The 24,167-nt window shown below is 33.2% G+C and overlaps 1 protein-coding gene and 1 long non-coding RNA gene across 3 annotated transcripts; one reads left to right on the forward strand and one right to left on the reverse strand.

The window, feature by feature from the left end:
- Positions 1–136: 136 nt before the first annotated feature.
- On the reverse strand, positions 137–22,619 carry LOC139522291 (GLIPR1-like protein 1). Its single transcript, XM_071315836.1, has 6 exons — positions 22,244–22,619; positions 6,671–6,800; positions 5,199–5,314; positions 4,605–4,726; positions 3,274–3,389; positions 137–434 (listed from the first exon to the last, which is right to left on the reverse strand). Exons 1-5 carry the CDS (start codon positions 22,565–22,567, stop codon positions 3,287–3,289), a joined length of 795 nt encoding a protein of 264 aa, XP_071171937.1. The 5' UTR covers positions 22,568–22,619; the 3' UTR covers positions 137–434; positions 3,274–3,286.
- Positions 9,375–16,446, forward strand: LOC139522942 (uncharacterized). Of its 2 annotated transcripts, none has more exons than XR_011664530.1 (5): positions 9,375–10,596; positions 10,706–11,552; positions 12,177–12,242; positions 14,066–14,145; positions 16,023–16,446. It is a non-coding gene; the product is annotated as an uncharacterized lncRNA (long non-coding RNA). The 2 variants fall into 2 exon arrangements; XR_011664529.1 differs by having other exon boundaries at positions 9,417–10,361; positions 11,483–11,552; positions 16,023–16,255.
- Positions 22,620–24,167: the final 1,548 nt, after the last annotated feature.

Raw genomic sequence — 24,167 nt, forward strand, 5'->3', positions numbered from 1 at the left:
ATACAGGATAAATCCCTAAATTCAAACGGTGTATGAACTTTCACTACCGGTGTAATATTCTTTAACCTCTGGATACACCAAGATAACTAATATTTTAGGCTTACACTAGGTGGAACTGGCAAAAATAAGTGATGCGTCAATGCTAATTATTTAATCAAAGAGAAGAGCAGTAAAACATTCTTACATTAGAAAGACTAGTTACATTGAATGCACAGTAAACAACTTATTTACGACATCGATCTTTGCCAGAGTTGCTCAGTTGTAAATTGTAAATACACACTTTAACCTTTATAGCTGGTTACACTAAAAGCCATACAGTCAAAGATTCAGTACATGAAATACACTATAACATTAACAATACACGTCAAAAGGTAAGAGATTCAGTAGAAGAAATAAAGTAGGCATATTTCCAGGCTTGTCCATTTCGTCAGGATCTGAAACAAATTAGCAAAGAGTAATTCGCCATTTGAATTCAACAGTTGTTAAAAAAAAATGAATAAAAAAAAAGATTCATGACTTGTTGATATTTTATATTTATTTTTTTCAAACACGACTAATTTTAGCCATGGCGTTGTCAGTTTGTTTTAGATTTATGAGTTTGACTGTCCCTTTGGTATCTTTCGTCCCTCTTTTGGCTTTCACAAAACTGTCCTACTAATCATGCCGATTTTTTGTTACATTAATTGTAGTCCTATTCATGGACCACAAAATCGACAATATTGGATTGTTTACCATGCTAAGTTTAAAATAATAACGAATAAATAATTATTCTAATTCAGATCATAAAATATCACATAGCTGAGATGATATAACATGTTGTTACCCTAGGGAACATTGCAGTGATGGACAATAGAAAGTCAAAAGGTTTAAAGTGTGCTCTTTTTACCAACCATTTTGACTTTGCTATTCCAATTAATAATCTCCAAAGGTATTACAATAATTTTCGCAATATTTCTGTTATATATCTATAGTCTGGAAAGTTTTATTTGTTGTAGGTGGCGTTGGATTGGCTGTCGGTAACTCCGAGTACCCTCATATATCTGTACTATGTGTCTTTTTGTTTTGGGAATATACAAGTACCCGGCCACGTACACTATGTAGTATTTTTTTTTTTTATCCATTTGATGAATTGAGCCTTGTTCAACTGATTTATATAGTTCGTTCTTGTGTTGTACTGTCACACCATTGTCCCATGTTAGGGATGGAGGGTTTGAATCCCGCTAACATGTTTTACCCCGCCACATTGTGTATGTGCCTGTCCGAAGTCAGGATCCTGTAATTCAATGATTGTCGTTTGTTGTGTTACAAGATTGGTTTTGTTTTGGTACTTACATTAGGCCGTTAGTTTTCTCGTTTGAATTGATTTACATTTGTACTTTCAAGGCCTTTTATAACTGACTATGCGGTATGGGTTTTACTAATTATTGAAGACCGTACGGTGACCTCAAGTTGTTAATTCTGTGTCATTTTGTGGAGAGTTGTCTCAATGGCAATCATACCACATAATTTTTTTATAGAGTCGTTTTAGATTACAATTTTTAAAATTATGTTATCAAGTGGAACACTGCAGATTGGGTGTCGTGAATTGATTAACTAACAAGAAGTAATTGTAACAGGATGCTGTTACGAAGTCTCCCAAACAAAGCACTCATATTTTATTAGATTTGTTTTATCATCCCATACAAAAATATATAAAGTTTAGAGGTGGGGATCTCTACTGTTTACAAGTTCTCAAACAGAAGGGTATGAGGTGACCCCATAGACTCCCCCTATTTGTTTTATAGTCCCATACAAGAATAAATATGGTTTAGGGTGGGGATCTCGACCGTTTCCAAGTTCTCAAACAAGAGTGGTTGGGTGACCCCTAGGGACTTCCCTTTTCTGTCATTTGATTTAATTTATTGTCCCATACAAGAATAAATATGGTTTAGGGGTCGGGATCTGGACCGTTTACAATTTTTCAATCAAGAGGGGTGGAGTGAACCAAAGGGACTTTCCTTTTATTTCATTTGATTTGTTTTATTATCCCATGCAAGAATATATATGGTTTAGGGATGGGGATCTGGACCGTTTACAAGTTCTCAAACAAAAGGGGTGGGGGTGACCCCCAGGGACTTCCCTTTTATTTCATTTGATTTTTTTAATTGTCCCATACAAGAATATATATGGTTTAGGGGTGGGGATCTGGACCATTTACAAGTTCTCAAATTAAAGGGGTTGGGGTGACCCCAAGGACTTCCCTTTTACTTCATTTGATTTGTTTTATTGTCCCATACAAGAATATATATGGTTTAGGGGTGGGGATCTGGACCGTTTACAAGATAATAGCACATTCCCAAATTGAAGGGCGGAGCTTACCCCCCCCCCCCCCCCGGACTCTCCCTATAGTTTTATTGTCCTGTGATCATTTCTGAAGACTGCATGTGTTTATCACTTACAGTTTTAAAGTTATAGTCATGTAAAAAAAAAATTAAATAAAATCCCATAGGGTTCTATAGTAAACCCCTCCCCTCTTTATGCCCCTCAAAATACCCCTTAAAAGACCTCAATGCACAAACGAAAGATTGATGGCCCGGCCCCCCTAGACATGTGACATAAAATATGAAGTAAATCTGACAAGCCGTTTAGGAGAACCGCTGCGGAAGAGGAAGGATAATAAAAATATTAAGAACTGACCAAAAACAATGTCGCCAAACTTTGTTTGGGAGACTTAATTACTATAAACATGATAAATGCATATTTATTTTTTTATATGTTTAAACATTTACGAATAGTTATCAAAGGTACCAGGATTATAATTTAGTACGCCAGACGCGCGTTTCGTCTGCATAAGACTCATCAGTGCCGCTCATATCAAAATATTTATAAAGCCAAACAAGTACAAAGTTGAAGAGCATTGAGGATCCAAAATTCCAAAAAGTTGTGCCAAATACGACTAAGGTAATCTATGCCTGGTATAAGAAAATCCTTAGTTTTTCGAAAAATTCAAAGTTTTGTTAACCGGATATTTATAAAAATTACCACATGATTGATATTCATGTCAACCGAAGTGTTGACTACTGGGCTGGTAATACCCTCGAAAACATTTGCAATACAATTCTATGATTTTCAACTGTATTATTTCGAAGCCTGTTTTATATTATTCATTTCATGCCCTGTATTTTCCCTGTTATCTGAAAAAGTTATTAACGTATTAAACTGTTATCATTCATATTTTTTTTTAATATAAAGGCAACTCCTATTTAATACACCGTGCAGTGAAGAGCTACTTACTTGTTAAAAATTTTCATTTCCGGCATCCATTTATACTTGTTGCAGGTTCTCCGCCAGTACCAGTGCTACTTCCTGACGTATCTTCAACGTACGGTAATCTCCCATTTATATTACCTCTACAATCAGTAATAGGGGGAAATAATGTTGTATGATTACTAGAACTACTATAAACTATTTTGATAAATTTTCAGAATATAGGCCGGTATTTCTGTAGAAATTTTAAAAATCGAACTCCAATGTAAGAGGGAGAAGTCCATAAAAAGTGACGAAAATCTAACGTTCGACGTTAACAACTTAAGGAGGTGTCCTAGTACAGTTTGGGACAAATACTAAAAAAAATTTAAATCTGGTGAAATTGTTGTTTTCATCGGTTATAAGTAAGCCAATTTTATTGTTAGATCCTTAAAAAGTACAAATATTTGGCCGAGATTGATTGTTACTTTCTTAACGTCCTGTAACAAGTATCCCATCAATGGTCAGGATGATAACAATTCAACAAATAATACAAAAGATACGTTATGTAATATAAGCCGTCCGAGACGTCTCGTAGGTCAAAGAAATTTAGACTGCCTTTGGTAAATGAGGAATTTGAGTCTTGCAAAATCCCACCTACAGATCTCTCAAAGAGTTGATACAGGTGTTCTTAACGTTCAGAGACACGAGGCATAGGATCTAACGTCCCCCGTTATGGCCACACAGGCTTCTTACTTCGACATCCCGCATAGCCAAATGGACATCACACTTTTAGCAAGGGTTTTACTACTGATGGGAAGAAGACCTGTTGTGTCTATTTTTCTATCACACTAATGTGAAACACGTTTCCGGTCCTACTCATTCTCAGCTCAGATAGTTTTTATCATCACTTGGCGTCCCTCTCCGTCTATACTTGTTTTTACAATAATCTTCAACATTACCAACAATTAACCATAGTGGTTATATTCAAGAATTGTCTATTATTTAGAATACAATATAAAGCAAGAACAAAAATGACATGGGACTAAAATCATGAACTCCTAGGAAAATTCAAAACGGAAAGTCCCTATTCAAATGGCAAAATCTAAAGATAATCAGCAAGGCAATTTCTGGGAAAATGTAAGAAGATAAAGAAAAACGGAAATGGAAAATAATAGCACCAATACAAGATCAACATTTTTATTTAAATTGGATATGGTAGTCTTCAATGTTTGAAATATTTCATTAAAGTATATTAAGTAGGTGAGTGATACATATTCTTCAGTGCCTCCAAGTAAGTATTTGTAATCGTTTTTACATTCGATATTCTGCCAGTCACCAAATATAATACTTAGACATTTAGTTTGCATTGTACCTACCCTGGTCCATAATTACACACTAAAAATACCCAATAATCAACGAAGTCGTATTCCGGAAGGTTTGTCATGGAGGGACAATTAGAAACTCCGCATCCTAATGCAGTACTCCCTGCCCAGATAATCTAAAAACACGAAAATGATAATAATGTGTCAAACGTATAAACTAATATAGATGCAGTTAAGCGACGGTTTTGATCAAATTTCGAGTGCATAAAATCACTGCTTTGAAACATCTACAATATACCGATGTACTCATTATTACAATAACTATGTATAAAAAAAAAACACAATACAAAAAATAAGAAATATGTTAAACTTTGAGACAACTATCGAAAATAGTTTAAATGAGAGAGATCGCAGCAATTATAAGTTACCGAATGGTCTTGCCAATGTAAAAATTCAATAACGTATAGTGAGCTACGTGTATCAACAAATGTACTCCTATACACAGGACATGTATTTATCAATTGATGAAAAATATTTTAAAAGTTGAAAGGACCACCTTGTGTATATTGTCCACGTGACATTGTGCATATAGTGTACATACAGAATTTGCTTGTGTGAATGTACGTTTGGTGTTTTGGAAGCACTTACTTGTGTGTAATGTCCACATGGTGCATTAGAACACATATTTGTATCGTAGTGAAATCCATTTTTCTCGTCGTCCCACGCTGTGAAACCGCTTTCAAGGACATCCGTGTTCATTGTGTCTGAAAATATTTAGTCTTAGATGCATCAATTAATTTTTTTAGTTGTAAGTGGCATTGAACTAGCAGTCGGTTAACTGCGAGTACTCTCAGAATTGTATCGTGTCTTTTGTTGTTTGGATGTACAAGTACCTGGCCACGTCCAATCATATTTTTGTCCATCTGATGAGTTGAGCCTTTTTCAACTGATTTTTATAGTTCGTTCTCATGTTATACTGTTATAGCACTGTCCAAGGATTCGGGGAGCTTGGGATCCCGCTAACATGTTTAATCCCGCAACATTGTGTATTGTGCCTGTCCCAAGTCAAAAGCCTGTAATTCAGTTGTTGTCGTTTGCCTATGTGTTATATATTTGTTTTTCGTTCATTTTTTGTACAGAAATAAAGCCGACAGTTTTCTAATTTGAATTGTTTCGGGGCCTTTTATAGCTGACTTTGCGGTATGAGCTTTCCTCGTTGTTGAAGGCCGTACGGTGACCTATAGTTGTTAATTTCTGTGTCATTTTTGTGGAGAGTTGTTTCATTGGCAATCATACTACATCTTGTTTGGTTACATACACGTAAATTTAATAATGTCTAACTACATACCATAGAAGTTTATTCCGAATCGGCCGAGGCGTCACAACAAGTTTGCAACCTCGTTAACATAAAGACTTAATTTTATATTCAAGATTGATTTTATTAACTGTTGTAAGTGACTTTGAACTGAGTTCTCTGTATATCCTTTTTTGTTGTTGGGATGTACATGTACCCGCTCACGTCCACTCTGTCCTTTTATCAAATGTATTTCTATTTATATTCTTATGATAAATGCCTTTTTCAACTGATTTCTATAGTTCGTTCTCATGTTGTAATGTTACACGACTGTCCTAGGTTAAAGGAGGGTTGGGATCCAGCTATCATGTTTTACCTCTCAGCATGCCTATCCCCATTCAGGATCCTGCAATTTAGGGGTTGTTTGATGCTGTGGGGCAAATTTGCCTCCCGTTCATTTTTTACATAAATTAGGCCGATAGTTTACTCGTTTGAATATTTTTTAATTTGTCATTCGTGAAAATTTGTCTCATTTATAATCGCACCACATTTCCTTTTTTTATATCTTAACTGGCTATCTATTATTGGTTACATGATAAAAATGTAATGTAAGAATTGAATGTCCCTTAAGTGCTGTGTAAAACTGTATAACGTGAGCACATGGTTTGTATGCTACTTTTTCCTTTGAGGAAAACTAGTTTTGAATTAAAAAAAAAATTAAAAATAGTTTGTTCGCTAAATCCTCTGTGTTTCATAATTTGCAGATAAATACATGTGAATATAACTTTACATATTATCGTAGCTTTAGAATGCCTTTCTTACATACTGGTTTGGACGTAAATGTTCTCCCCGACATAAGAGAATGTCGAAGGCGAGTTTGATCTAGCCGAGTTGTGTCCCCAGATACATTGGTTGGCATATTCTTGTGCTTTTGCTGCCAACTCATTATCCCAGTGCTACAACATAAAAAAAACCATGATTTGTTAAGGCGGAGATTTTCATTATATATTACTAAATTTATTTGCAGTTCAACGGATTCGTATTTTAGAATACAGTTATTCGACCTTTTTAACATATTTTTCTACGAGCGTGACTAACGCGTCTTTAATAGACGTAACGAATCTGTTCAAATAAGCAAACATCTGAGATGAATTTATTTTAATGAATGTAATTGCCGATGACAACCAAGTAACCCAATTTTAAATGAATCGTTTCTGATATTACTAATACTTAAACCAAATAATTCGCAACCATACTAATAAAAATAAAATTGAGAATGGAAATGGGGAATCTGTCAAAGAGACAACAACCCGACCATAGAGCAGACAAAAGCAGAAGGTCACCAACAGGTCTTCAATGCAGCGAGAAATTCCCGCACCCGGAGGCGTGCTTCAGCTGGCCCCTAAACAAATATATATACTAGTTCAGTGATAATGAACGCCATACTAAACTCCAAATTGTACACAAGAAACTAAAATTTAAAATAATAGAAGACTAGCAAAGGTCAGAGGCTCTTTACTCGGGACATGCGCAAAAATGCGATGGGGTTAAACATGTTTGTGAGATCTCAACCCTCCCCCTATACCTCTATCTAATGCAGAAAAGTAAACGCATAACAATACGCACATTAAAATTCAGTTCAAGAGAATTCCCAAGTCTGATGTCAGAAGATGTAACCAAAGAAAATAAACAAAATGACAACAATACATAAATAACATCAGACTACTAGCAGTTAACTGAAATGCCAGCTCCAGACTTCAATTAAACTGACCGAAAAATTATGTCTTCATCATATGAATATCAGGCACAATCCTCCCCGTGAGGGGTTTAGTATCATACCATCATTCATTACATATATGTAAACATATAAGTTTGATCCTCTACATTAATTCAAAGGCACATACGTACAATTAACGCTTGCCAAAACATTATTTTTGGAAAATAATGACAAGTTAACACAATTTGTGCATCTCTGATATTTTATAACTTTTCATGTCTTTGTAGACCCCCCCCCCCCCCCCCCCCGAACAAAAATCCCTTTCATGATGCACGAGAAGTCGCCAAAACTCTTAAATAAACTCATCATAGATACCAGGACTAAATTTAGTACATACGCCAGACGCGCGTTTCGTCTACAAAAGACTCATCAGTGACGCTCGAATCCCAAAGAGTTAAAAATATCAAATAAAGTACGAAGTTGAAGAGCATTGAGGACCAAAATTCAACCATCGTATCAAATGTACATTGCCGATACGTATCTAGTGTTATTGATGATTAAAGGGCGTTTGAGAAAGTATTTATCTATTATAAGTACAGTCGGTACCAGTATTTTAACTTCTAGAGTAAAAACTTCAGTTATGGAAGAGGGACGAAAGATACCAAAGGGACAATCAAACTCATAAATCTTAAATAAACTGACAACGCCATGACTAAAAATGAAAAAGACAAACAGACAAACAATAGTACACATGACACAACATAGAAAACTAAAGAATACTTAGTAAACAACACAATCCCCACCAAAAACTAGAGGTGATCTCAGGTGCTCCGGAAGGGTAAGCAGATCCTGCTCCACATGTGGCACCCGTCGTGTTGTTTATGGAAATGTCAGAACCAATTTGAAAAGTAAAAAATTACCTAGAAAAAACATAGAACGAAATGTTTAAAAAAGGAAGACAAAGTGAATCTTGAGAAAGTCAAAAGGTATTCAAAATAAAATCATGAAATTCAAAAGAACGAACATTAGCAATAGCTATAGATGAGTGTCAGTGTTGCTGGGACAGCCAAGTCCAATTTGAAGCCATCTAGCTCATATTCAGATTTCACTTTCATAAAAAAAAAATAGCGTCACTGATGTAGACGAAACGCGCGTCTAGCGTCCTAAATTATAATCCTGGTACCGTTGATAATTATTATGGACCTCCATACTCTGAGATTGCAAAATTATCTGATGTGGATGGTACTATAACACAAAAAAACTGTTACTTACAAAGTAAAATCACCCTCATTTATTCAAATTCCCAAGCAGGCACATTTGTGTACAAAGAATCAGAAAGTATTTAGTTTTGTAAATTGTGTTGGATTTGATTAAGTACAAACAACTCAAGCTGTTGAATACACGACCCCTTCCGGAAAATATATTTGTCTTATTGGCGACTTTCAAACCATATCTTGTTTTAAAACAAGTTGTACGCTCATGGTGTTCGGACAAAAGCAGAGAAAACTTCACAAAGTTCCTTGCTTCAAAATCATCCGTGGATGCGCTATTTGGTATGCACTTTACTGTGCATATTTGTTTTTCTCGTAAAAAGACAGTAGGGAAAAGTCGTTCTTAAATAGATTATATCAATACGCAAGACGCGCGTTTCGTCTACACATCTGACGCTGAGATCAAACTAGATATAAAGCCAAACAAGCACAAATTTGAATGGCATTTAAGAGCCATTCTCTGTAAGGACCAAAATCACACCTATGTCACAGATTTTTACCATTCTTTGTACACGTACTACATAACTAATATAATTAACAACTAACACTTTAGAAATTAATTTTGGGCTTTGTTACTATGGAAATGGCGGCCATTTTGATTTTGGGCTTTTTTTTCAATGAAAATTCTAAAAAATTTCCTAAATATCAATGCTTTTTTCCCCTTAATCCTGACAGTAAAAGATGCAGACAGTTATCACATCTAAAAGCTGTTACCTTTGCCTTTCTAAAAATATATCACACATTTGGCTGACAATTGTGTTCATATGCTTATTTTCTATTGGAGAAGGGGGTGATTCTGACATCTAAATGAAAACCAAATTTCACCAAAATTCATTGAAGCTTTGACAAAATTTCCGAGATAGTTTATAGAAAATATTGCCAAAATCATAAAGATAAACCCCCCATTTAAAAATGAAAAAAAATTCAGGGATGTGTTTTTTGATTTAAGAAAAAAAATGTGGATTGAAAATTGAAAAAAATCAACTATGTGTCTATGAATTATCTCCCCTTATGGTTCTTCTTCATTGAAAACATAAAGGAACAACAGGAAGTACAAGGGTTAATGCCCAAAATAAAGTGCAGACGAAATGCAGACACTGATAAAACCATAATAATGTTGGTAAAAATAAGATATATCAAGGTAGATACTATGTAGTGCAGTTTCTCTCGAAAGTTTGTGGATTGTGATGAACTCATCAAGCTCGTGCCAAACACTGAAACAGTAAAACACAGACAGTGCATACCAAATATTTGCTATTTTGTCTGAGAATGGTCTAAAACCACCAGTAGCTCTAGATCTTTACATCAATATTGTATTTTTACCAGCCGTTTCAATTAAATGAAGAAGAAAAAACAATTCAAATTGTGCACGTCGCATGTTATGCCAACAAAAAGTTTTCATCTAGATATTGACCACATCCAGGATTCTGGACTCAAGTCGTTACCTTACAGAACTACATGTAGCCTTAAACTAGCAAGTAGCGGACCAAAGGAAAAGGATTTTATTCATCTTATTAACTAGACAGAATGTGAGTAATGGAAATATAAAGAACTTGACATGACCTCCCCCTTTTCCCCCTTTTATAGTTTTGATTAGTTTATGTAATATTTAAATTTTCATTATTATCTATTTGTTAAAACATTCTCAATTACTAAGACAATGCAAACATGTCTTTTAATGAAAAAAAGGAGCACTTTCTATGTATTAAATTAGTTTCAAAACAGATATTTAATTTACCTCCTTTCATGAGTGTAAGAATTGGGGTCTTATAATATTTATGTATTATTTACTTTTTACACATTTTCTATATTTTTAAAACAAATAATTATTCTGTACAATTCTAAGAAAAATAATTTTATAATTAAAATTTAGATTTCTGTAATAATTTGATTTCTTTTTAATGTTTGTCCTCCATTCTGTGATTTATAATCTATATTGTATTACCTTATTATTTTGTTTTCCACAGTTATTCTGCTTAAATTTGCATCCCATTATTCTCTATTTTAATTATGTTTGCTTACTTAAATCCAATCATAATGTTCATAATTATTTTTTAATTCAATAATTGGGCATTATGTTAATTATTCTTTGTTTGGTAAACCCTATTATAAGCACCTGAATGATAAGTGCATGGTTTTAATCTATTATTTTTACAATTTATGAATTATTTGATATTTATTTCAAAACAGTACTTTAGCTGTAAAATTGTCAAAACTTTAAAACTCCTATTTACATAACACTATGGTTGTGAATATAAATATATGATTTGCATTCAATATCACCCTTCCCACCCCTGCCTTATTGTGTATTCAAAATCCCCCCCCCCCCCCACCCTGAGATTTGATAGGGTTTTTAAAACATCCTAAATAAGGAGTATCTTTTAACAATGTTTTGAAGCTGTAAATAACAAGCTTCCCAAAAAAAGTTATATTGAAAAACAAATATTCTAGAAAAAATTGTATAATGATAGAAAATAGATGAGTACTCTGTTGAACATTTATGTATGGTTTAGTACCTTTCACTTAAACAAATGTATAATTGGTATGCAATATTAATAAATCTTGAACAGCAATACATGTATAGATTAACACAGAACTTGTTTCAATGTTTAACTGTAGTTTTATAAATAATTGCTATAATTTTTTCCAGCATGTTGTACTTTGTTTCTGAAGAAAATAAGAATAGATGTCAATGATGCAGTACTTGAAGGGGAAATGAGGTAATAATAATATATTGTTTAAAAGTAATCCTTGTATCTCCACAAAAGGTTCAGCATGTGTTTAGCAATACTATTATGATATACATGTATGTCATACAAAGTCTTCACATACCAGAATAGAGACTAATTGCTACATTCCCTGAGTCAGGAAGGCTAGAAAAAAATATATTGGAGAGTCTTATCCTTTTCACAAATTGCACCTAATTTATTCAACAAATGATACTATAACTGTATCATAATAATGTTTATTTGTCTATGAAAAAAAAAGCATTTTAACAAAAACATGAAAAATTACAAAACTTATTTGCTGTTTACATTGCTGATTCTTATTTTTTATTCTCCATATAAATAAGCTGAATCAATTTAATTGTTGTGTAAATAATTATTATTCTTACATAATCAAAAATATAAATTTACTTCCCCTATAGAAAATATTTTGTTAAACTGCTAATGCCTTATATATTTAGTAAGATACAGTGATTGAATATGAAGGGAATTAATTGCTGTTTAAATTTATATCTTGCTATTTAATTTTTATTACAAGCAAATATTTCCGCTTATTATAGATGCTGTTAGCATTTAGATCCTGTTAGTATATACTATTAATTAAAATTTATTTTAAAGGTTAAATCAACAAGAAGAAAAGGGAATCTGCCAACATATCCAGAAAAGATGGAAACAACAGAAGATGTATGTTATCAGACCACATCAACCCACTTTAGTAATTTTTTTATTCTTCCAAAATTTTTTGGCAAATAATTTATCCCTGTATTTCCCCAAAACAATCCATTTAAGAAAATTTTATTTATACTATGAACTATAATTAACTTTGTATTTTATGCAATTGCTGAGCAATGCTATCTAACATCAAGACAGATTCAGATTCAATATTTTATAATAGTCTCACTACTTGAAATTCATAAATATACAGTACATACAGAGTATATACACAATATAAGACAGCCAATATACAAATATAAAACACAAGTACCAAGACATCTAACATAAGGGATATTTTCCAATTAACAAAGTTCCATAACTCATCAGTTGAAAGGTAAAATTTGTCACAATCAGAAGTGCTGACATCCATTATTCCTAAGGTTGTGTAATCATTGTAATAAATATTCCATTCTCAATTTTATTCATTTAAAGAAATTTATCAATGCAAACTGTTAATGAAAAGGTGTACAGAAAGTAAATGTTATATCAAAAATAATCATAAAATCATTGCATAGAATTGAACCCCTAGAAACTATTACTGGCAAAAAATGAAATATTTTTTTGCTGTATTATTGATAATGAATAATATCGCTACTAGAGATCAAAGAACATAGAAGTAAACAGTATAGGTCAGCCATGATCACTTAGAGTGAATATTTTATGTGCCCATAACTGAGTTATATTGTAGTTACAAATGTTCCTCTTTTTTTTTTTAAACTTTTCAAATAGTTATCAAAGGTACCAGGATGATAATTTAGTACGCCAGACGCGCGTTTCGTCTTCATAAGACTCATCAGTGACGCTCATATCAAAATATTTATAAAGCCAAACAAGTACGAAGTTGAAGAGCATTTAGGATCCAAAATTCCAAAACGTTGTGCCAAATACGGCTAAGGTAGTATATTCCTGGGATAAGAACATCCTTAGTTTTTCGAAAATTCAAAGTTTTATATTCAGGAAATTTATAAAAATGACCACATAATTGATATTCATGTCAACACCGAAGTGCTGACTACTGGGCTGGTGATACCCTCGGGGACGAAACGTCCACCAGCAGTGGCATCGACCCAGTGGTGTAAATAGTTATCAAAGGTACCAGGATTATAATTTAGTACGCCAGACGCGCGTTTCGTCTTCATAAGACTCATCAGTGACGCTCATATCAAAATAGTTATAAAGCCAAACAAGTACGAAGTTGAAGAGCATTTAGGATCCAAAATTCCAAAACGTTGTGCCAAATACGGCTAAGGTAGTATATTCCTGGGATAAGAACATCCTTAGTTTTTCAAAAATTCAAAGTTTAATATTCAGGAAATTTATAAAAATGACCACATAATTGATATTCATGTCAACACCGAAGTGCTGACTACTGGGCTGGTGATACCCTCGGGGACGAAACGTCCACCAGCAGTGGCATCGACCCAGTGGTGTAAATAGTTATCAAAGGTACCAGGATTATAATTTAGTACGCCAGACGCGCGTTTCGTCTTCATAAGACTCATCAGTGACGCTCATATCAAAATATTTATAAAGCCAAACAAGTACGAAGTTGAAGAGCATTTAGGATCCAAAATTCCAAAACGTTGTGCCAAATACGGCTAAGGTAGTATATTCCTGGGATAAGAACATCCTTAGTTTTTCGAAAATTCAAAGTTTTATATTCAGGAAATTTATAAAAATGACCACATAATTGATATTCATGTCAAAACCAGATTTATTTGACATATTCCTCAGAATTAACCAGGGGAAATAGCAATTTAACATGAATTCATCAGAAACCTTTTATTTTTCAGAGTGATGTAACACAGGCAAGAATTTAAGTGAATGAAACAGCATCACTTCTATAAGTAGCATCATGGAATTTTTATCACAGGTATTATTTAGACAGACTAAAAAGTGTTTTGCCTTGTAAATCACCAAAAACAGTTTCTCAATCAATATTTTAAATTTGTGTTTAAACGTTTTACTCAACCCCCACAAACTAGCTATATATAGGATCTCCCTTTTTTGGCAAAAAGGGGGGGGGGGTCATTTATCTAATAAAAAATCTTTTGTCCAGCTCCAGTCAACATCATTTGGGAATCTATACATGCTATACTTAATACCAATTTTAATGGTTACAAGTGATTATAACATCAATAGGCCAAAATAAGAGCCAAATTTTTCTTTTAATCAGAAATATTTATGCAATAGGGAGAAACATGACTCAGAAACAATACTTTTCTATTACTTTTTATAAATTGCTTATTTTTTGACTCATTTCAATGCAGTTTAAAAATTTATTCTTGAATTTTGGGGCTTCTTTAATGTGCCGAATCTAAACATGTATTAAGTTTTGGGATTTTGGGTCCCTTTTTTAAATTGGTCGATTGAGGGTCCAAAATTAAACTTTGTTTGATTTTATCAAAAATTGAATTATTGGGGTTCTTTGATATGTGAAATCTAACTGTCTATTTAGATTTTTAATTATGGGTCCCGTTTTCAAATTGATCTACATTAATAAGGTCCCAAGGGTCCAAAATTAAACTTAGTTTGATTTTATCAAAAATTTAATTCTTGAGGTTCATTGATAAGCCCAATTTAACTGTGTATTTCAATTTTTAATTTTGGGTCCCGTTTTCAAATAGGTCTACATTAAGGTCCAAAGGGTCCAAAATTAAACTTAGTTTGATTTTTACAAAACAGTAATGTAAGGGGTTCTTTTACATGCTGAATCTAACCATGTATTGTGATTTTTGGGTCCTGTTATCAAATTTGTCCATATTGAGGTCTAAAGGTTCCAAGTGATTTCATCAAACAATTGAATTCCTGGTGTTCTTTGATATGCTCAATCAAACTGTGTATTTAGATTTTTGATTTTGGGTCCAATTTTCAAATTGGTCTACATTATGTTCCAAAGGGTCCAAAATTAAACTTAGTTTGATTTTAACAAATATTGAATTCTTGGGGTTCTTAGTTATGCTGAATCTAAACATGTGTTTAGATTTTTGATAACATGTGTTTAAATTTTTGATTGTGGGCCCAGTTTTCAAGTTGGTCCACATCAAATTCCCAAATTTAACTTTGTTTGATTTCAACAAAAATTGAAATCTTGGGGTTCTTTGACATGCTGAATCTATTTAGAGTTTGGATATTGCACCATAATAGCTTAATTGTCAAATGTTTAATCACAATCCAAATTCAGAGCTGTATCAAGCTTGGTTCTATCTATGCAAATTGGTTAACACATTTTTATATGCCTAGGACGTATTATGGTATACAAATGTCCTCCGTCTGTCCGTCTGTCTGTCTGGCGTAAACATGTCGCACTGTAACTTGAGAAGACTTATCCAAATTTTTGGTGATGATTCAAAATGTTTATATTTAGAGTTATTGAATTTTTTTGGTATGAAAGTTTTTTTTTCCACATGTCGAGCTGTATCTCAGAAAATATTGATGATTATGGCATAAAACTTACACACAAGACGAAGGGAGTATCATGCACTCATGGCGCAGCAGTTTATTGAGTTCATGTCCGACATGTTGATGACCGATAGACAAACGGACAACGGTATGCCATAATAGTCCTGTAAATGATGTATAAAAAGTGCATAAATAATGCACTCAAAAGTTAACCATGAGAAAAACAAAACTATCTTTTGAATTTTGTGTAAGCATCAATCATTATGAAAAAATTATTTAAACTAGTAAAAATTGCTTTATACCTCATATTTGATTAAGTTTGTAAAATAAAATACTTTCTTTTTTTAGAAATAATCCAGCAGTTTCCAGATCATGAATTTCACCATGTTAATGAATTTTTACAAGCAGTTAGGATGAGGTGTATTTCAGAAGAAGAAAGGAGTTCCTAGAATATGTATTCTAAAAGTTCCAAATTTGTTTATTGTAATAGATTACTTGAAAGAATGAAGAAAATTATTACAACTGTTTTTCCACAAAATATAGAAGATGTCCTTCATTCACTAACAATGTAATTGAGTTCTAAGAACAGAAACCTCTGGTTCTTTTGTTGATTCATTGGAAAAGGCTGAATCTTAGCGCCACAAACAAAATATACTATCATTCTAGACACAGACCATGTTGTATAATTAAGTTTCTCAGATGATTCCAGACATAACTGAGAATAAAAATTATGTGACATCTAGCTGCAAAATAAAACTGATTTCAAGTTTTCTGTTGATCTCTTTTGTTAATGCCAATTATTTTGTCATAGTCGCATCTCAAGTTGCATGTTTTACCTGCATCTCTAGAAATGTATCCAACTGTCATACAAGTGAGTGGTTTAGCAAGCTTTAAAACCAGGTTTAATCCACCATTTCTACATTAGAAAATATCTGTACCAACTCAGGAATATGACAGCTGTTATTCATTCTTTTGACTTGTTTTAGCTAAGCTTTTGAATTTTGCCATTTGATAAGGGATTTTCCATTGTGAATTTTACCTTACTTTCATTTTGACCAAATCACTACTTTCACTTTAAACAATATTTTTTTTTCACATGTTTTACTTATTTCATTATATATATGCAACTGATAGGACCAATTAGATAGTAAGCATTTCAAAGAAAACAGTAGACAGAATACTTAGGAAGAAATACCCCTTATGATAATTGGGAACTATATTCAAAGGCCATGGAAAAAGGGAATTAATTGTGGTCTGAAGCCAACTGCAATGTTCTTTGTAATGTGTTTCCATAGCAACTGTTATTGATATTTATTTTGAATAATATTAGTTGTGTATCAAAACAATTCCTTATCAGTATGGTTTTACAAAGTTAAATAAGAAAAACTTTGAAATTGACGAATATAACCACTAACTTTCTTTTAATCTGCACAATGCAATTTCAAGTTTTGCCAAATTTCAGAAAATTTTGAACAATTTTTTTTTTTAACAACAAAAAACACACACCCAATCTTTTTCTTGGTAAAAGAGTGATATATGAAGATCATTTTGGAGGCATAACAATAAAATGTGACGTTGGGAAAAAAAATAAAATTATTTTGAAATTTACTAAAAAATGCCTTTTTCAGCAGTTTGAAAAAATGCAAAATCGGCACTTTTCAGATACAAGTTTTAATGTTTTGAATGGGTTCAAGACAATGTCTGTTTACTTTAATGTGTTGATCGAGACCTTTGTTTGTTCAGTATACCTATGATTTAGGCTAAAAATGTATATTTGTTAAAAATAATGAAAGTTGAAAAATGATGCATTTTGAGATTTTGCTACTCTGTTACTTGGCTTATATATATGGGACCTGTAACCATGGCAACAGAAACCCCAAAAACAAAAATGAAAGTTATTTTTGTTATCAGGGCATCATATGGGCTTAATATTGAAAAGATATTGAAAATCTGTGACATTGGTGTGAACAGTCCCATGAATTTCTTTGGTTTTTACAGAGAATGACTCTTAAGACCCCAAAAAAGTTGCCTTTTACGGCCTAGGTAAGACAGAAACCACACTAGGGGTGGCTATGACTTTAGAAAAAAATAGATTTTTTTTCCCCTGGTATGGTATCTATGATGAGTTTATTATCGAATATAAGAGGAGAACAACGACACTATAGAAATACTAAAATGTAATACATAAAAACGAACTATAAGATTACAAAAGCCATTTTCCTGACTATATCTATTCCTAGATTCCTGGGATAAAAAATACGTAGTTTTTCGAAAAATTCAAAGTTTTGTAAAATACGGGGCTTGAGGAATCTTCTGTTACTTGTGAAAAAAAGACACGAGAGCTAAGCGATGTGTAGTAGGTACTGCTGAATTTTCTGCGCACCATGGAAAAATTCTGGAATTGCCAGTATAATATCTGCAGGTCATAAAAATAACATAGCAACAAATAAACATGTACTAGAAAAACATTTGAAGTTATTTTGTTCTGTGGAAGGTAGAATGTAACTCGTATACTGAAAATAAACTGACATCCCTATGGCTAAAAATAATAAGACATACAGACAAATAAAATTACAGAAGACACAACATAGAAATCTTAAGACTAAGCAACACGAACCCCACAAAAAACTTGGGGTGATCTCAGGTGCTCCAGAGCAATTTCATGGCAACTTTGTAAGAGTAAACCAAAAGCAGACGACATATTATCAGATCCTTCATCTTTAAGTGTTGCTTCAAGGGCCAGACATCCACAATGTGTTAGTGGAGGAGAGTTTTTTAGTCCAAGTTATTGATGCATGCGTGAATGTGTATCCTGCTTTGCCGTCATCGAGTGTAAGAGTGTTCAGACAAGGCAACCAATGAACAAATGTCATTATATATGCTTCCGTTTTTGGATCTCGAAAATAACAACATGGGTATTATAAGATTGGAATGTGTAGGCTCCGGTCACAAGCCGAATCTGTAAAGGGGACTGCGATCTCTGATGTCATTCTATTTTAAGCAGATCTCGACCTTGATATTAACAAAATTCGTGTACGGTCCTATGACGGGGTTGCAAACATGGCAGGCAAGTACAGCGGTGTACAAGCGAGGACCTTTCAACTAAATCCAGAAGCAAATTATAACCGCTGTTAGGCACATGCCTTGAACCTTGCTCTAATACACAGCAGCAAAGATGTGTCTGTCGAAAAGATGTCAACAGTACAAGAAATCGCCTTTCCTTTCATAAGTCTGTAAAACGACTTCCTTAACATTTGTAATCCAAATTTTGTCCTTTTATTAACAAGGACAGTCATATTTAAAGGGAGTTGTTTTTCGGAATTTAACTGTTCATGTTTGTTTTCTCAATGTCACTATTTCGTATTCCTTATTAGGGTAATATGCCACATTCTATTCATTGCATACAAACCAGTGTTTCTAACTTTTTATTATTCAAAAAGCTTTTTTTTCCATATTTAAGGGGTTTTTCTCACAAAATCATGATCTTTTCAGAGTCCCTACTGTGTATTTCTCCTCATGTATTATTAATACTTTTTAAAATAGAAAGTCCGTAAAAAGTAAAATAAATATGCAATGTCCCCAATTAAATGGTCAATCAAATCATAGAACATGGACATAACGACGGAATGCACAAGTACAGAGTCACGTCAAAAGCACATCACCATAAACCGACCAAACAGTAAAAGTAATATTCATTACGGCAAATAAAAGAATAATATAACAAGTGAGTACGATCGTAATCAACGTCAGTACCAAGAATCTATCCAATCCTGTATTATTTGGGAAGTTGATGCGGAATCTTAATCTGCATAGTCTTGATAAATATCTTTCGATGAATATGTTTGTCGACGTACCCCTAGTTTGGGTCAAATACTCAAATACTAATGACGTTTTATATCCCATAGTTAGGTGAAGTTTGTATATTACTTCTAAGTTGGCCCAAATTGATAATTTCAAAGGACAAATCGTCTCCTTTGTTATAGATTCCGTTACCGAGATGACTATGTCAAATTCGATGTACAAGTATCAAATTGAGTCGGATGGAGTCGATCTGTTGTTTTTCTAATTTCTATATATAGCTAGTTCTGGGGGATATATTAATGGATCACAATCAGAAATGTTCGGATTGTTAATGAAAAGAACATCATCAATATATCTGAATGTAGAACTAAATAACCTGGCCTGTTTGATCTTTTTGTTTTTTTAAAGTGTACGAAGGAACTCCGATTCATATGAAAATTAAGAGGAGGTTGGTAAGGAATGGCGCACAGTTCGTTCCCATAGGAATGCCGACAATTTGTTGAAAAAGACAACCTAAATTCAACAAATATGTTGTCAACAGGAAATTCCACCATACTGATCGTTTGTTCTGTGAAGCATATTTTCCCTTTTGTGTTCACTATTAAAAAAACATATCGTATGGTACATTTGTATCCCTAAATGTATAGTGTATGCTACCCATTTTATGTTGAAATGCAATGTGGATTATTTCTTTTACGGGATTCTCAATTTTACATGAGGAAAAATAAAGCCAACAGTAGTTTACTGCTGTTCGAAAGCGGTTTAAAAAAATCTGGGTTACAAACTTGACTGATGTAAACACATCAAATTTAAGAGGAAAACAACGAAACACTGAAGTGTAACCAAAAAAAAACGAACAACAATGCAACACACACATAAACATAAACGAGCTATAAGATAACAATTGCCATTTTCCTCACTGCTCTTCAACTTCATACTTTATTTGGCCTTTTTAACTTTTTTGGATTCGAGCGTCACTGATGAGTCTTTTGTAGACGAAACGCGCGTCTGGCGTATAAACAAAATTTAGTCCTGATATCTATGATGAATTTATTTAGTACTGGACATTTAAGGAAAAAAATGTGAGATGAATCTTTTTTTTTTTTTCTTAGCGAACCTCCCGCTTTTCTGTAAAAAGTGGTTTACACGTTTGAAAAATATAAAGTTTGATTGAACTAATGTCAGAAAAAGATCGGGATTAAAAATTATCCAGAAATTCTTTATGAGCTGTCTTTTTTTAGAATCCACATAAGGGGAATACCACTACACGAGTATACAGTTTCGCTGTATTTCTGAAGACCCTCTTGCACTGCAGACAAATTTTGTCATTCAAATAGACAACTCTTTAGACAAACATGCAGATGAGCCGGCAATGTACCGTTGTTTGTACGGAAAATTGTGAAGCTTAGATACCCATTACAAGCAGGGTATTTCCTGCGGTTTTTATACAATGTAATGTTCATGAAGACTTATGATTGGCCAAAATCGGTTTCATAAGTCCAAAACAATAATCTACGACAAGTAAGAGTCCTGAAATTTTGACCCCTTCCTATATTCCCATGTACCATAAATACGCTAATATGGCAACAAATACGAACCTTATTTCAACATATAAGTTAACCTTTATATTATTCAAGAGCACTAAAGGGATTTTTGATAAAAATCAACTCAACAAGTCTATCATAACATTGTTCATAATCCCTGTAAAACAATTGAAATATTGTGAACGATAAACGATTTTGTTCGGGATATATAAGTACGCAGCTACGTCCGATTATAACGGGTGTAGGGAGTATTAACCCTTTAAGGGTCCCTAGGTTGCCTGTTGCAAGGTAGAATATCCGGTCGAGGAGATGAAAAAAAACTGCATTTTGTCTTAATTATATCTTTTCAGTTTTCACATTTGTCATTCCATAAATTATATGATATTTTAAATTTGATGAAAGCCCAAAGGTGGGAAGTTGCTTTGATCTCGAATGAAGGGCTATTTCGCGCAAACGTAACGCGCAGTGCCGTATAATACTTTAAAAAATGACACATTTGGTAATGTCGTGCGTGCTGACTTATTTGAATGCCTTGATGATTTTTGGTCTGAAAATGAAAAATTAATGATCACATTTTTTACGCATGCACTATTATAAAAAAAAAATGTTCCACAAGCTATGTATATCCCTATAACTCGTCAGAATTACAATTTATTCATATCAAGATGTGGTAGCTGAATTTGTATCCTAAATTTTGTCATTGTTATACGACATAATTAAATTTTTACCAGATTTTATTAGAAATGTGTATAATCACAATCAAACCTTTTTTAAGAACGGCACTGTTCATGCTTAAAATGTATTTTTTATTAGCAGTATGATTCACTCAAATAATCCCCTCACAACGATGGCCTCAATTTATATTTCAAGTAGACTGACCATCGAATTTATTACCCTTATAATAATACTACATGTACATATACTTAACTTACAAGAAATGGTCGGAATAACTAGCTCGTATTATGCATCGTGATTTATTTCCTGCAATCTATCACGAGTCTTCTTGTTAGTTGTAAACTTGCTATGTTGGGACAATACGAAGTACATATAAGTACCAATTATCAGGTTGTCTGCAGCTTCATATTTTACGAGGGGGACAGTTTTTAGTGGTCTTTAGTTTCTGATATTGTTGGTCGTCATTATATTTTGTTAGCAGCACATGTGTCATCGTATGTGTCCATGTGGTAACTATTCAACCTTTACTGAGATACAATAATTACTTACCATGTTTGCCATATTCGAAGCTGGAGGTTGGACCTGTTGTCGTGCAACATTGTGAAGATTCACGATTTGCTCGCTTTGTGATACAGACAAACCACTCCCGGTACTTCTACGATACAACTTTAGCGAACGTGGTGCGTTGACAGCTGGGCCTGTGTGCTTCATCCCTTCTCCGGTTTTTATAATTTCACCATTTGGCGTGGATTTGTTCTCTTTTTCTAATCGCAAAATAGGATTCCCTAATTTTCTAACAAACGTGTCATTGGATACACTTAACGCTGGCATTAAACATATGGAAATGACGATTGCAAAGGCATACAAATTCATCTTAATAGAATGGAAAACAACCGTCTAAGCTTGCTTTGTATGTTCTATTAAAAGTCGGTTAAAATTGGAATATTTATACCAAAGGTTGACAAAGGAATTTATGCTGATTGCGCTTTTTTCCGTTTTCATGTATTTGCTTAGTATTTGCTCTCTCGCATTGAATATTACATAAGATTGAGAATGGAAATGGGGAATGTGTCAAAGAGACAACAGCAGAAGGTCATCAATAGGTCTTCAATGCATGGCTAGTTTATATTTCATTTCGTTTATTCAAATAGTAATTAAAAATAGTGAAATTAAGTCTTAATTTGTCTTTTTTAACACTATGTCACGTTTGTCTGATATTGCACTGACGAATACATTAGAAGAATAAGATTCTATATAAATTGACGTTCATCAATTAAACGTCAACCTAACCATTTGCACTTATAAGGTACTAATAAAATAAAACGTTATAGTTCTCACGCTTTTCTTCGATTTAAATTGACAATTAAATCTTTAATAGACAATGAAGCCGGCCACGCCTTTCTTAAAATTACACGATTTCCAAGGTTAAGCAAATATAACATGCAATGCGTTGATCACCAGTTGTTTGTGTCGAAATAATCATAGCTTTTAAGCTATGTCATGATTAAAAATAAATAATGTTTAAAAGTGCACTAAGTTTTGATGTAGAGCAGACAAAACAAAATTGGTGTAATCAGAATTTCAAAAAGGTTTATTGATTTTAAATAAAGCTTTTAAGTTTCTAGTTTTAATTTATATCTGTCATCGCGGTCCCTTTGAGAGCGTACTGTGCTATATTGGCTTTGCTCATAGTTGTTAGCATCTTCGTCATTCTATTTGATCTCTGTTGATCACTGTCTCATTGGCAATCAGATCGCATCTTCTTGTTTTTATAATGAAACGAATAATTGCTAAAGATCTCAACGATTTAAGACAATAGTGCCTTTGAAACGGAAAAAAATCAAAATAAGAAGTATCATCAAATGGCAAAATTTAACGCTCTACACATTAAACGAATAGAATACAACTGTCAAATTCTTGATTTTGAGCAAAGTGCTAAACCTCTCACACGTGAGAGGTTCAACGCTATAAAACCAGGTTCAATCCACCGTTGTTATACGCCCGTCAAAATTTTGACGGGACGTATTATGGTATACAAATGTCCGGTGTCCGTCCGTCTGTCCGGCGTAAACATGTCGCACCGTAACTTGAGAAAATAAGATTTAAACTTTTTGAGTTACGGCACTTTATAACTAAAACAGGGGTGTGTTTTTTTCACATGTCGCACTGTATCTCCATAACGATTCTTGATTATGACTTAAAACTTTAAACACTTCTTAGTTATATTAATCTCAATATCTGTATACTTTTTGGTGATGATTCAAAATTTCATTTTTGAGTTATTGAGTATTTTGTAAAAAAGGGGGAGGGTTTTTTTACATGTCGCGCCATATCTCAAAAACTATTTATGACTATTGCTAAAAACTTTACACATGTCTTTGTTATATTAATCTCAATATCTGTATTTTTTTTGGTGATGATTCAAAATTTCATTTTTGAGTTATTAGTATTTTGTAAAAAAGGGGGAGGGTTT

This window comes from Mytilus edulis, chromosome 5, assembly GCF_963676685.1.
Source record: "Mytilus edulis chromosome 5, xbMytEdul2.2, whole genome shotgun sequence".
Classification (NCBI taxonomy): Eukaryota; Metazoa; Mollusca; class Bivalvia; order Mytilida; family Mytilidae; genus Mytilus; species Mytilus edulis.